Source organism: Pelophylax lessonae (genome assembly GCF_965119305.1).
Source record: "Pelophylax lessonae genome assembly, chromosome: 4".
NCBI lineage: Eukaryota > Metazoa > Chordata > Amphibia > Anura > Ranidae > Pelophylax > Pelophylax lessonae.
This window is the reverse complement of record NC_138771.1, coordinates 504,702,037-504,716,559: the sequence shown is the minus strand read 5'-3', so window position 1 is coordinate 504,716,559 and position 14,523 is coordinate 504,702,037. Positions and strand designations below refer to the sequence as shown.

General features: G+C 43.6%; 1 protein-coding gene across 2 annotated transcripts in view; it reads left to right on the top strand.

The window, feature by feature from the left end:
- LOC309554155 (uncharacterized protein) overlaps window positions 1–14,523 on the top strand; it is a 145,867-nt gene that overhangs the window by 60,657 nt on the left and 70,687 nt on the right. For both annotated transcript variants that reach the window (XM_082255758.1, XM_082255759.1), the window contains exon 4: window positions 586–638. In XM_082255758.1, coding sequence (XP_082111884.1) covers window positions 586–638 — 53 coding nt within the window. The remainder of the gene's footprint in view (window positions 1–585; window positions 639–14,523) is intronic.

Here is a 14,523-nt window from a genome sequence, read left to right as displayed (position 1 = left end):
CCTTATCTTCTAAATTTATTTACAAGATGCAATAAAATGTTTTGAAAAAAAAAACTCACAAATAGTGAATTAACCAGTCTTCCAAACCTTGATGACTCAGATTGTAATTATTACATAACCTAAAAATTGATTCTACAGATCATGTCGCTGCCTGGTAATTATTGTTATCCACAAGTTTATCACCCTCAGTGAAATTACATAAGTGATACAGAAGAGTTTGAAGGCAGCCCATCAATGCCCATTTATGTTAGATGGGAACACAGTGTACCACCTTTTTATCTTGTGATAAAAAAGACCATCTGAGTAAGTCTAACATATACAATTATGGGTGAAATTGCATTTAAAAATACCCCTAATTTGAAGCTACAATAGAAGAACATTAACTTAGCAACTAGGTCGTGACTTAAAAGCCTTTGGTCGTTTATTTCTGCTCAGTCTTGCCAGCCAGCTTACTCCATGGCCTTTCATGCAGGATATGATTCATTGATGTGAGCCTAAGTTAGTGAATGCACTTTTTTTCTCCCCTTTTAGTTTCATATGTAATTATAGCCTCCCCTGCAGCTAATTTCTTCATCTCTGTTTCAGGGCTTGGAGATAAAAATTTCAAAGTGCCGGACCCAGCTGATTCTGCGTCATGCGTGAGTCACACTAATAATGCGACTTAATATCTCCAGAACAATACAAATTAATTGCACTCATTATTTCCTACAGCTTGACATGGGTTCTTTGCATTGTATTTGCTTTTCTTGTAAAGAAAATTATTGTACCGAAAGACAGAGATACTATTGCTCTCTGTGGCTTTTGGAAACATAATCTTTTGTTCTTAGTTGAAGGCTAGGCCTACATAAAACCTATATTTTTTGTTTTGAATGAAGGACAGTGAGATTAGTCAATTCCTTACTTCTTTACAGTATATGTCAACATAATCTTGATATAGGTTGTGGCCCTGCGGTCCTAAAATTGCTATTATAAAGACAAAGAGGGTGTCTTGTTTATAAAGTGTGTAATGCCAAAAGTTCGTTTTTTCAGTTCTCAAAAGAGTAGAGTAGGATTAAAACCCCTTTCATTATTTTTTTCCTGTCTGTGTCCTGCTAGGGAAATTTCTCTTAATTTCTTGTCTTGGAGACTCAACAGGAAGTGATAAGAAATCCCCTTAAAGTGTTACTAAATCCAAATCCTGCATTCATTAAATCTGGTCTCCTACAGTACAAAGAACATGCAAATGCAATAATTTTAATAAATATAAACTGGTAAATACCTTTCCTGGTGCCTCCATGGCAGCATACCAATGATAGAGCTCCGCCTCGACTCCTCCCTCAGGACTAGTGCATAGCATAAAAGACAAGAAGGTCCCTTACCCCAGCATTCTCCTTTTTTTCCTCATACCTCTGGAACTGGTGAAGAGTTAGCAGTATGTCCCTACCTCTGCCTTACTTAGTTTGGCAGCTTCCGCTGGGTTCAGCCTCTCCCAGACGCAGTCCCTGCTCTTGGGTCGCTCATAGCACTAATAAGGCAGGGAACCCCTTCTGTGGATCTTTTGGGGTCAAAGCAGAGTTTCCTCATAGGAACGCAGTCTGCAGTTTCTGGAAAATTATGGATGAGTCGTTTCTGCAAAACAGCCGGGTCAGGTTTTTCCCTTTATTTTATCTGTTTCATTTATATATTTCACTGGTACTGTATGTGTTATCAATGTCTTATTTTCCATTTCTCCCCATTTTTCAGGTTACTGTCACTAAATGATGTTATTAGTTAGGCATATTTTGTTATTTTTTTCTTCCTTATATTCTGGTAGTAATGCGTTTTTTTAGGGGTTTGTCCTTTTTCCCAAAAAGTTACCTCTTAAGCTGGATACACACTGTGCAACTTTTGTTGTCAGATTTCCTTTAGATTTGCCTTTTCTGTGTGGTGCAGGGGCCTGCCTGATTGCATGCAGGTTGGGGGTGTTTAGGTTTGGCCTCATGTTATATGGTTTTGGTAGGTCTGGAGGAAAAAATCTAAAGAAAATTGTATAGTGTGTTAGTCGCCGGCCATGTTTGTTGGGGGAAAGCAGTGCTCGCTTTCCCTAAAGCAATCAAAGTAAACTATGAGCAGCAGTTTTGTCCATTAGGCTCTCCCTTTCCCTAATTAAAGATATAAGGAGGCATCTTGCTGGGATCTGCCTCTACGAGAAGACCTTCAAGTGCTCCTTTCCCTGCCCTTAGGTAAAGTAAATTTTTATTTAAAATCTGTACAGGTATATCTGTGGGTATAGTTGTGCAGCTATGTATATGTATGTATGTGTATGTATGTGTATGTATGTATGTATATATATGTATGTGTATGTGTGTGTGTGTGTGTGTGTGTGTATGTGTGTATGTGTGTGCTTCTATGTATATGCGTGTATGTATGGGTATCTGTCTTGTATAGGTCTGACAGTTTTATTCCCTCTCTCTTTTCTTTTTCTTCATCCCTATTGTCTTTAAAAAAAAAAAAAAAATGGGGATTTTTTGTCTCTGTCTCTCTCTCTGTCTCTCTCTCTGTCTCTCTCTCTGTCTCTCTCTCTGTCTCTCTCTCTCTGCCTCTCTCTCCTGACCCTGCTGCTCGTAAGCCATCATGAGTCACTCATCTTATGCAAAAGATCCTCACACTTCTGATAGGTATGGGACCAACTTTACGTGAGTATTAAAAAAAAAAAAAAAAGAGAGCATGTGCCTTTGAGTGATGGGAATTTTCCCTCTCTCACCAGCCCTGCCCATTCCAAGAGATCGGAGAAATCTTCAAGATATCGAGATGACGAGAGTCCATATAGATTCCGATCCTCACAACATAGATCTGGAAGATCAAGGAGGCGGGACTATTCCCCATCTCCCCCTCCTCATACTTCCAGGAAGAAATGCTGGGCTTGTGGCGCAAATCCCCTCCCGGATAAATTAGTCTGCAAGGACTGCTTGAGAGATTATGCGGCCAATCGGGAGCAGGAAAGCAAACAAGTAGTAGACTTGATCAAACAGACGGTTAAGCATTCAATTTCAGAGCTAGCATTGGCTCCAACCCAATCTGTTTCCGAATCTTCTGCTCATGTTCCAGATACCGAAAGGCCCTGTCCCTCTGCAACTATTACTCCTTTACATCCGGTAGAGCATCCAGCCAGGGAGTCAGACTCGGTGGGATCTTCAGATGAACGGGATCCATCTGGGTTCCAGTAAACCTTGGTTCAGCCCTTCATTCAGGCGGTCAAAGAAGCTATTGCCTGGGAGGAGGTAGAAGATCACACTCCTCAAAAATCCAAATCCTATTTTCCATTCCTTAAAAGGAAACAGATCTATTTCCCTTTAATGGGAGAAATTAAGGCGGGACGTCCCAAAGGAGGACATAATCAAAGCCCTGGAAGAGCTCAAGATTTTGGCAGATTTTGTGGGAGAAGCAGCAATTGATACCATCCGCTGCTCAGCCAGAGCTATGCTCCATTCTGTGATGGCAAAAAGAGCTTTATGGCTTAAACCATGGATAGCCGATCCTGCATCCAAACAGAACTGGTGCAAGATTCCATTTGATGGGAAGAATTTGTTTGGGGAACAACTAAATACAGCCATCTCGAGAGTGTCGGGCGGAAAATCGGGCATGCTTCCACAAGACGGAAGGGCTCGCAAGTCAAGGCCATTTACAGCAAGATTCCATCCATCTAATGTGCGGGATTACAGACAGCCAAAACAGGCCAGAGAGGGCAGGAGACCCTGGAGAGGCACTCAAGCTTCCTTCCTAAATTCCAGAAAAAATAAAGTCCTTACCGCTCCCCAAGAGGCGCCAACACCTTTTTGACGCCAACTTAGCCTTGTCCCTCCCAGTGGGGGCCAGGCTAAAACAATTTTTCCAATCTGGGCAAGCCACTGCCAGGATCCTTGGGTTCTATCGACTATTCGTTGGGGCCATTTTTGGAGTTTTTTGGGTCATCCTCCTCAAGATTCGTTCCAACAGACAACGTGGCCGACCTCCCATCAAAAGGCACAAGCACTGTCTCATTTCCTGTCATCTCTCCAGCTTCAGAAAGCGGCATTTCCTGTTCCCTCGGAAGAGCGCTTCAAGGGATTCTATTCTACCCTTTTTCTGGTCCCAAAGAAAACAGGAGGTTGGAGACCTGTTATAGACCTAAAGAAGCTAAATCGACACATTATTCTCAAAGTTCAAAATGGAGTCCCTGCAAACGATTATCCATGCCATCCAGCCAGGGGACTGGATGATCTCTATAGATCTGCAGGATGCGTATTTGCATGTCCCTATTCTCCCCTCTTTCCAAAATACCTGAGAGTCGCAGTGGGACAATTGCACCTCCAATCCCAAGCCCTTCCCTTCGGCTTGTCCACCTCTCCACGAGTTTTCACAAAGATACTGGTCTCATCCCTGGCTCCACTTCGAGAGAGGTCTAAGAGTCTACCACTATTTAGACGATATCTTGTTTCTGGCCTCCAACCCAAACCAGCTCATAGTCCACAAGGAAATGTTAATGCAGGAATTAACGGAAATGGGATGGTTGATAAACCTACAGAAGAGCCAGTTAATACCTACTCAAGAGATGATTTATCTCGGCGCCTTATTCAACACGAAACAAAGTTCAGTTTCTTTGCCTCCTCAGAAGAGGGAAGCCATTATTCAGAAAATGATCCAAGTTCGGCGATGTTCTTTCCTGACAGCATCTCAATGCATGAGTCTAATAGGCACTATGTCGGCCTGCATCCCTTTAGTCCCCTGGTCTCATTGGCATCTGAGGCATTTCCAAGTAGCCTTTCTGGCACAGTGGAAAAGGCTACATCTTTCCCAAAAGATCAGTCTGTCAGCATCAACAATCAGAAGCCTACACTGGTGGACAGATGCAACAATTCTTTCCAAATCGCATCACCTCGGCTCTTCCTCATGGATCACAATTACGTCCGATGCCAGCGGACAGGGCTGGGGAGCCTATTGCGGGGAGACAAGGGTACAGGGAAGGTGGCCTTTCCCTACCAACGGGATTGTGTCGAATATCCTAGAAATCAGAGCGGCTTTTCAAGCATTGTTAGCCTTGACTTCCATCATCAAGGGTCAGAGAGTGTTACTGCGTCTGGACAACAGGGCAGCAGTGTCTTATCTCCAGAGACAAGGGGGCACACACAGCAGATCCCTTCTCAGGGAAGTGGAGCCAATACTCTTATGGGCAGAGAAGAATCTCCTCGGCCTGAAAGCTATGTATCTTCCAGGCACTTTGAATATGGAAGCAGATATGCTGTCCAGGAACTTCACGGACAGCAACAAGTGGTCTCTACACCCCCACATCTTCCAGCAGATAGTCAATCTCTGGGACTATCCTCAGGTAGATTTGTTTGCCTCTCCGAGCAACAACAAGTTGACCCGTTTCTTCTCCTGCTTTCCTCACCCATCGGCCGAAGCAGTGGACGCTCTGGTATGCCCATGGGTCTTCAAGACGGCTTATGCCTTTCCACCTCGCCCACTGATTGCGAGTTTTCTCTCAAGACTTCTGAAGGAAGAAGTCCAAGTTTTGGCAATTCTACCCTATTGGCCGAAGAGACCATGGTTCCCTCTAGCCATGTATCTCAGCCTGGAACCGCCGACAAGGATCCCCTCCTTTCCTCACCTGTTATCCCAAGGCAGGATGTTTCACCCGAATCCCCACAAGCTGGACCTTCGGGTTTGGAAGCTAAAAGGCAGAGGTTTGAAAACCTAGGATGCTCTGCAGAGGTCATCTCTACCCTTCTAGGACCAAGAAAGCCTTCCACAAACACAGTATACAATAAAATCTGGAACAAGTTTCAAACCTTTGCTTTTGGAAAAGGATTCAACCCCCATCTCTCCTTCTACGATTGATGTCCTCAGTTTTTTACAGACGGGTCTAGATTTGGGTCTTAGTCTGAGCTCCCTAAAGGTTCAGGTAGCAGCAATATCGGCCGCATCCAATAGAAGGTGGGCAGAAGACCCCTTAGTAATGACCTTTTTGAGAGGAGTATTAAGAATCCGCCCTCCGGCCAGGCGCTCCTTTCCAAAATGGGATCTTTCATTCGTTTTAGAGGTCCTCTCAGATCAGCCGTTTGCCCCAGTAGAGCAAATTTCACTTTGGAATCTTACATTAAAAACGGTCTTCCTCTTAGCCATAACATCTGGAAAGAGAATTTCGGAACTCCACTCACTAGGAATTGGTGAGGAACACATTTCCTTTTTCCCGGATAGGGTAGAGCTCCGTCCGATTCATGGCTTTGTCCCCAAAGTGGCGTCATCAGCTTTCCTAAGAGAACCCTGGGCATTGCCAGTTTTTACTGACATGGATTCCGATACTTGCCACGAATTAGACATCGCCAGAGTGCTGAAAGCCTACTTGGCTGCCACCGAATCTTTTAGGATATCGGAAAGACTATTCATCATCCCTCACGGGAAAAATAGAGGGAAAGATGCCACTAGCAGAACTCTAGCCTCCTGGATAGTGAAGCTAATCAAAAAAAACGTACATATCCAAGAAGTTGGTGCCTCCAACACAGGTGAAAGCTCATTCCACTAGGGCTGTAGCAGCATCTTGGGCAGCTAGGGCCAACGTCTCCTTGGAGACGGTATGCAGGGCAGCATCCTGGTCTTCTTGCCATACTTTCATCAGGCATTACAGAATTGATCCAGGATCCCTTTCAACTGTAAACTTTGGAAGGAAGGCACTAAGCTTAGCCATGTCCTCTGTCTGAATAAAATTAATTTTTTGTGTGTGCATTATCCCACCCGTGTCAGCTATTTATTTATCATTGGTATGCTGCCATGGAGGCACCAGGAAAGCGGGAAATTGTATCATACTTACCGTAATTTCCCTTTCCTGGTGCCAATCCATGGCAGCATACGCTCCCACCCTCGGTATTCTAAATTACAGGAGAATGCTGGGGGAAGGGACCTTCTTGTCTTTTATGCTATGCACTAGTCCTGAGGGAGGAGTCGAGGCGGAGCTCTATCATTGGTATGCTGCCATGGATTGGCACCAGGAAAGGGAAATTACGGTAAGTATGATACAATTTCCCGCTTTTCTCTTTAGCTGTATATAGCAATTAGAGCAATCTTGTGACTTTTAACCACTTAAGCCCCGGAGGATTTGGCTGCTAAAAGACCAGACCCCTTTTTTCAACTTGACACTTCGTGACTTTAACTGATAATTGCGCGGTCATGCAATGCTGTACCTAAACGAAATTTACGTCCTTTTTTTCCCACAAACAGAGCTTTCTTTTGGTGGTATTTGATCACCTCTGCGCTTTTTATTTTTTGCGATATTAATAAAAAAAGAGCGAAAATTTTGCAAAAAAATGACATTTTCAACTTTGTCTTTTAAAAAATATCCAATATACTCAATTTATGTCATTTTTTTTGGCCAAAATATATTTAGCTACATGTCTTTGACAAAAAAAAATCAATGAGCGTATTTTTATTGGTTTGCGCAAAAGTTATAGCGTCTACAAACTATGGTGTAAATACTGAAATTTACGAAGCTTTAATTTCTGACTGCCTATCTCATTTCATGAAGTGCTAAAATGGCGGGGCAGTACAAAACACCCCCAAACTACCACATTTTGGAAAGTAGACATCCTAAGGAATGTTCTGAGAGGCATGTTGAGCTCATTGAATATTTCATTTTTTTGTCACAGGTGTTTGAAAAATGACTAAAAATTTTTTTTTTTTTTACACAAAGTTGTCACTAAAAGATACATTTCTCACACATGACATTGGTATATGTGGAATGACACCCCAAAATACATTCTGCCGCTTCTCCTGAGTATGGGGATGCCCCATGTGTGCGACTTTTTGGGAGCCTAGCTGTGTACAGGACCGCAAAAGCCAATCAACACTCTCAGGTTTTCTAATGGCGTAAATTGTTCATATCACCTCTGCACTACCTGTCACAGTTTCGGAGGCCCTAAAATTTCAAGATAGCACAAACCCCCCCCCCCCAAATGACCCCATTTTGGAAAGTAGACACCCCAAGCTATTTTATGAGAGACATGGTGAGTCCATGGAATATTTTATATTTTGCCACAAGTTCCGGGAAATATATATATATATATATATATATATATATATATATATATATATATATATATTTTTTTTTTTTTACACAAAGTTGTCAGTAAATGATATATTGCTCACACATGCCATGGGTATATGTGAAATGACACCCCAAAATACATTCTGCTGCTTCTCCTGAGTACAGGGATACCCCATGTGTGCGACTTTTTTGCAGTCTAGCCAAGTACAGGTCCCCGAAAACCAGTCCCCACTTTCGGGCTTTCCAAGGGCGTAAATTGTTGATTTCACTCCTGACTACCTATCACAGTTTCGGAGGCCCTAAAATTCCAAGATAGCACAAAACCCCCCCAAATGACCCCATTTTGGAAAGTAGACACCCCAAGCTATTTGCTGAGAGGCATGGTGAGTCCATGTAATATTTTATATTTTGCCACAAGTTCCGGGAAATATATATATATATATATATATATATATATTTTTTTTTTTACACAAAGCTGTCAGTAAATGATATATTGCTCACACATGCCATGGGTATATGTGAAATGATACCACAAAATACATTCTGCTGCTTCTCCTGAGTACAGGGATACCCCATGTGTGAGACTTTTTTGCAGTCTAGCCGAGTACAGGTCCCCGAAAACCAATCTCCACTTTCAGGCTTTCCAAGGGCGTAAATTGTTGATTTCACTCCTGACTACCTATCACAGTTTCGGAGGCCATCAAATGCCAAGACATCACAACCCCCCCCCAAATGACCCCTTTTCGGAAAGTAGACACCCTAAGCTATTTGCAGAGAGGCATGTTGAGTGTTTTGCAGATCTCACTTTTTGTCACAAAGTTTTGGAAATTGAAAAAAGAGGAAAAAAAATGCATTTCCCTGTTTTTTCTTCATTTTCCCAAAAAAATGAGAGCTGCAAAATACTCACCATGCCTCTCAGCAAATAGATTGGAGTGTCTACTTTGCAAAATGGGGTCATTTGGGGGGGGTTTTGTGCCATCTTGGCTTTTTATGGACTTCAAAAGTGTGATAGGTAGTAAGGAGTGAGATCAACAATTTACGCCCTTAGAAAGCCAGAAGGTGCAGATTGGTTTTCCAGGTCCTGTACGCGGCTAGACTGGCAAAAAGTCTCACACATGGGGTATCCCTGTACTCAGGAGAAGCAGCAGAATGTATTTTGGGGTGTAATTTCACATATACCCATGGCATGTGTGAGCATTATATCATTTACTGACAACTTTGTGTAAAAAAAAAAAAAAAAAAAAATTCCCGAAACTTGTGGCAAAATATAAACTATTCCATGGACTCGCCATGCTTCTCAGCCAATAGCTTGGAGTGTCTACTTTGCAAAATGGTGTCATTTGGGGGGGGGGGGGGGTTGTGCTATCTTGAAATTTTAGGGCCTCTGAAACTGTGACAGGTAGTCAGGGGTAAAATCAGCAATTTACGCCATTAGAAAACCTGAAGATGTGGATTGGTTTTCGGGGGAGCGTACACAGCTATGCTGCCAAAAAGTCTCACACATGGGGTATCCCTGTACTCAGGAGAAGCAGCAGAATGTATTTTGGGGTGTCATTTCACATATTCCCATGGCATGCGTGAGCAATATATCATTTAGTGACAACTTTCTGTAAAAAAACAACAACAAAAAAAAGAAATAATAATTTTCCCGACACTTGTAGCAAAATATAAAATATTACATGGACTCACCATGCCTCTCAGCAAATAGCTTTGGGTGTCTACTTTTCAAAAAGGGGTCATTTGGGGGGTGTTTGAACTGTCCCGGCATTTTATGCTCAATCTTATCCACACATCACCCACTCTTCTAACCACTTGAAAACCAAGCCTTTTCTGTGCCTTTTTGTTTACATGAAAAAATATTTTTTTTTTTACTAGAAAATTACTTTGAACCCCCAAACATTATATATTTCTTTAAAGCAGAGGCCCTATAGAATAAAATGGTGGATGTTGCAAATTTTTTTGTCACACGGTATTTGCGCACAGATTTTCCAAACGCAATTTTAGCGAAAAAAATACATTTTTTTTAATTTATTGCACAAATACACTATATAATTCAAATTTTTTTGGTAAAATTTAAAAGATAATCCTATGCCGAGTTCATAGACACCTAACATGACATAAAAATTGCGCACGCCTGCGCAGCGGCAACAACGTACGTACATTTTTAAAAACCTTTAAAAGTCTCTACAGGTTACCACTTTAGACTTACAGAGGAGGTCTACTGCAAGAATTACTGCACTCGATCTGGCGATCGCGGCGATACCTCACATGCATGCTGCAATTGCGGTTTATATATGACACTAGACCAACGCTTGTGTGTGCCATTGCGCGCAAGCGCGGGGGGAAAGGGGGGGCTCCATTTTTTTTTTTGTTATTTTTTATGTTATTTTGACACCTTTCCTTTATTTTTTTTTTAAATCATTTTTATTGTTATCACAGTGAATTTAAATATCCCCTATGATAGCAATCTGTAGTGACAGGTACTCTTTTTTTAAAAAAATTGGGGTCTTTTAGACTCTAGATCTCTCCTCTGACCTTAACGCATCTGACCACACCAAAATTGGTGTGATAAAATACTTTCCCAATTTCCCAATGGCCCTGTTTATTTCTGGCGAAAAAGAAGTCCTGAAATGCTCGTAGCTTCCGGCATCTTAGGCCATAGAGATGGTTGGAGCCATTCTAATCTCCAATTAGCTCTATGGTTAGATAATTGAATCACCGGCTGCACTCTCGGGTTAACCGGTGGGACAGGAGAGCCCGAGAAAAACCACGGAAGGCTGCGGAAACCGGCGGTGGGGGGGGGAGGCCCCTCCCACTGCATGTAAAAGCAGTCTAGCGGCCAATTACCTGCTAGGATTGCTTTTACATGTAAGCCGACCGCTGGCTGTAAAAAACGATACCAAGATGATGCCTAAATCTGCAGGCATCATCCTGGTATAACCACTCAAAGTCCAGCAATGTACCAGTACATTGCTGGTCCTTGTTTGGCATATAGGTTTTTTTTTTTTTTTTCATGCAGCCTGTGGGCTGAACGGAAAAAAAGAGAACCTATCAGAAATCAGCACAGGAATAATGCGTAGTATTACTCATCATTAACCGCCCAAACAACCACCCACTGAATTTAATGATGGGTATACACGACACTATCCACGTATACCAAAATAGGATTTTAACTGCAGTGCTGAAATCAGAAAATCACCACAGCTGCTATCAGCAAAGGTATCCATATATGCTGAGCGCAAACGCTGTTTGTGTCAGAATATATAAAATCAATGCATGGTAGCCGACGAGTACCTGCAAGAGAAACAGGTCACAAAAGAATGAAAAAACAAACAAAGGACATTATAAAAAGTACAGTAGGAAGAGTAGAAGAACATATAAAATGACTGACACAACAACAGTTTTTGGATCCTTTTATTTTTCTTTCTAACTGTTTCTTGATGTCTTGATTTGGGACAGCGATCTTCCAGCTTGGGTCTCTCAAAATGTCGATGGACATCCAACATCTTTCGAGACCCTGTGTTTGTGTGCCCTACACTGTGTCGTGCTGTACCCTACACTAATACTCCACTAGTGTATGGTAGCGCTCAAAACATTCCCCGATGCAGAGACCAGGTTGGTCAGGACATCTGGGACAATAATAACGGGTGTCACGCCTAAATCTGCGCCTGCTACAGACACGACATCGTCTTTGGGGTCGTATTTGGGTAGGGGTACTCGGGAGGACATAAGGAAAATGTCTCTCATGCAGCCGGCTCACTGCATCTGGAAGGGGAAGTTGGGCAGGCATGCCTCCTGGGTACAGGTAGGCAAGGATGACCACTTCCTGGAATTCCCGGAAGGATCCAGTTCGTCCTGACGCCCTGTATAGGACAAAGGCGTTCAGCATAGCCAATTGGAATAAATAAACAGACACTTTTTTGTACCAGCGTCTGGCTTTACGGGCAACTAAATACGGCGCCAAAAGCTGGTCGTTAAGGTCCACCCCTCCCATATTAAGGTTATATTCGTGGACACAGAGGGGTTTCTCCATAACGCCAGTTGCCGAAGGGATTTGGATTGTCGTGTCTGCGTGAAGGGAGGACAGAACATAAACATCCCGTGTATCCTTCCACTTCACCGCAAGCAATTTGTCCGTTTTCAAGCAGGCTCTCGCCCCTCGACTAAGACGGGAATTTACAAGCCGTTGGGGGAAGCCCCGGCGATTAGGTCGCACGATGCCACATGCGCCAATTTGTAATTCAAGCAGGTGACTAAATAGTGGCACGCTTGTATAAAAGTTGTCCACGTACAAATGGTACCCCTTTCCGGATAAGGGTGACACCAAGTCCCAAACAATCTTACCGCTGCTCCCTATGTAGTCTGGGCAGTTCGGGGGCTCCACAGTGCTATCTTTTCCCTCATAGACCCAGAAACTAACTGTATAGCCTGTGGCCCTGTCACACAATTTATACAGTTTGACCCCGTATCTGGCACGCTTGCTGGGGAGGTACTGTTTCATAGCAAGACGGCCAGTAAATTTAATCAGGGACTCATCAACGCAGACAACTTGTTCGGGGGTAAATAAGGCTGCAAACCGCTGATTGAAGTGGTCTATGAGGGGCCGAATTTTGTGGAGCCGATCATATGCAGGGTCTCCCCGAGGACAACAGATTTCATTGTCGCTGAAATGCATAAATCACAGAATTTGCTCGTATCTCCCCCTGGACATGGAGGCAGAGTACATGCGCATATGGTGAACTGGGCTAGTGGACCAATATAGCCGCAATTGACTTTGTTTAGTTATGCCCATGTGGAGGGAAAGGCGCAGAAAGATTTTAAAATCGGAAACTGTTATAGGATTCCAGCCAAATGGTCTGGTAAGGGGCGAATTTGGGTTGGCGGCGATAAATTGTTGTGCATATAAATTTGATTGATCCACAATAGATCTGTAAAGATCTTCCGTGAAGAACAGCTCAAAAAAGTTCAGGGCGTAAAACCAGCTGTCTCCACGTGGATTCCAGGTTGGGCAGTGAATGGGGGAAGTACTGGCGCTGTAGAATCAGTGGGTTGCCAATTGGGATATGCCAGCGCATCAGGGAGGGTACTATGGGCTCTACGGGCCTGTCTACGAATACGGGGTGGCTGCGGGCCACTACTTGTGCTAGCCACCGCACCAGCTTCAACTGCACTTAGGGGACTCGCCATGTCACCAGGTGATACTGCAGTGCTGGTTGTACTAGGTCCAGGGTGTACTAGGCCGCTGGCGTTTGCCAGGTCGTCAGAAGGATGAGCGGCACTAGTAACCACACTCTGCTCCATACGAGCACCCTGCGATTCCTGCATCTCAACAACTCCAGAATGGGGTCGGGTACGCCTGGGTCTAACAGGGACCCATCTGTCGTCGGAGCTATCTGTCAGGGAGCCGCTGCCGTCATCTGGTTCGTATACTGACCCTGATTCTGCCGGTGAGGCTTCCCCATCGCTCTCACCTGACATGGTCATTATACTATATATAGCTTCATCACTGTACAAACGTTTAGACATTTTGGTAACTAAATTTACCTGTACAGTGATGCGACTCACAGGTAATAAAAGCACCTGGTTGTCAGGGACTATTTCAAGCGCTACCAAAAAAACTGCTAATGCTAGCAGGGATCAGGCCTGACTCTACTAACACAGCGGTTTTGTGTGTTGTGTTTTTTTGTAAGTGACAGTAATCTGTTGATTACTACACTTACCTGGGTGAAAGGGTTAAACGCAGGTGCTGGCAGGAATCAGTGCTGACCGTGCAAACACCGCGTTTTGGGAACCCTAAACTATGGGGGCACTAGTATAGTTCTGAGCAGATCAGATATTGATCTGTTCAAACACTATACTAGTAATGGAAGTGTATGTGCGTGCGTGTGTGTGTGTGTGTGTGGTAATCAAGGGGTATTTCTAACTATGCGCCGGGGATGTGGGGGGGGGGGGGTGGCGGGGACCCTAAACCTCCTTTGGGAAAGAAACTAGCTCGCTAGCGCAACCTCAAGTCACAATCACACTAATACAAAATACAGTAAAAACAGTATATTATGTGTGTATTAGTGTGCTATGTGACAGGGGGGAAGGGGTTAACGGGATGTGATCAGGGGGGGATCAGGGGGTTAAATCTTTATTGGAATGGGCTGGCGGGTATCCTAAGGATAAAAGGAACGGTGGCAAGCGCTAAACCTGGTCACAAGTCACACTTATACGGGTATATAGAAAATGCTATATACTGTATACAGTGTGTGTTGTGGCAGGGGGTGTAGGGGTGATCAGGGGGGGGGTCAGGGGGTTAAATCTTTATTGGGTGGGTGGCGGGGACCCTAAACCTTCTTGGGATGTAAACGTAGTCGCCTGCGCTAATTCTGATAACAATTAAGGATGAACATCCGAACTTCCCGAAAGTTCGGCCCGGATTTCAGAACCCCATTGAAATTAATGGGCCCCGAACTTTGGTAATCAAAAAACACCATTTCCTGACA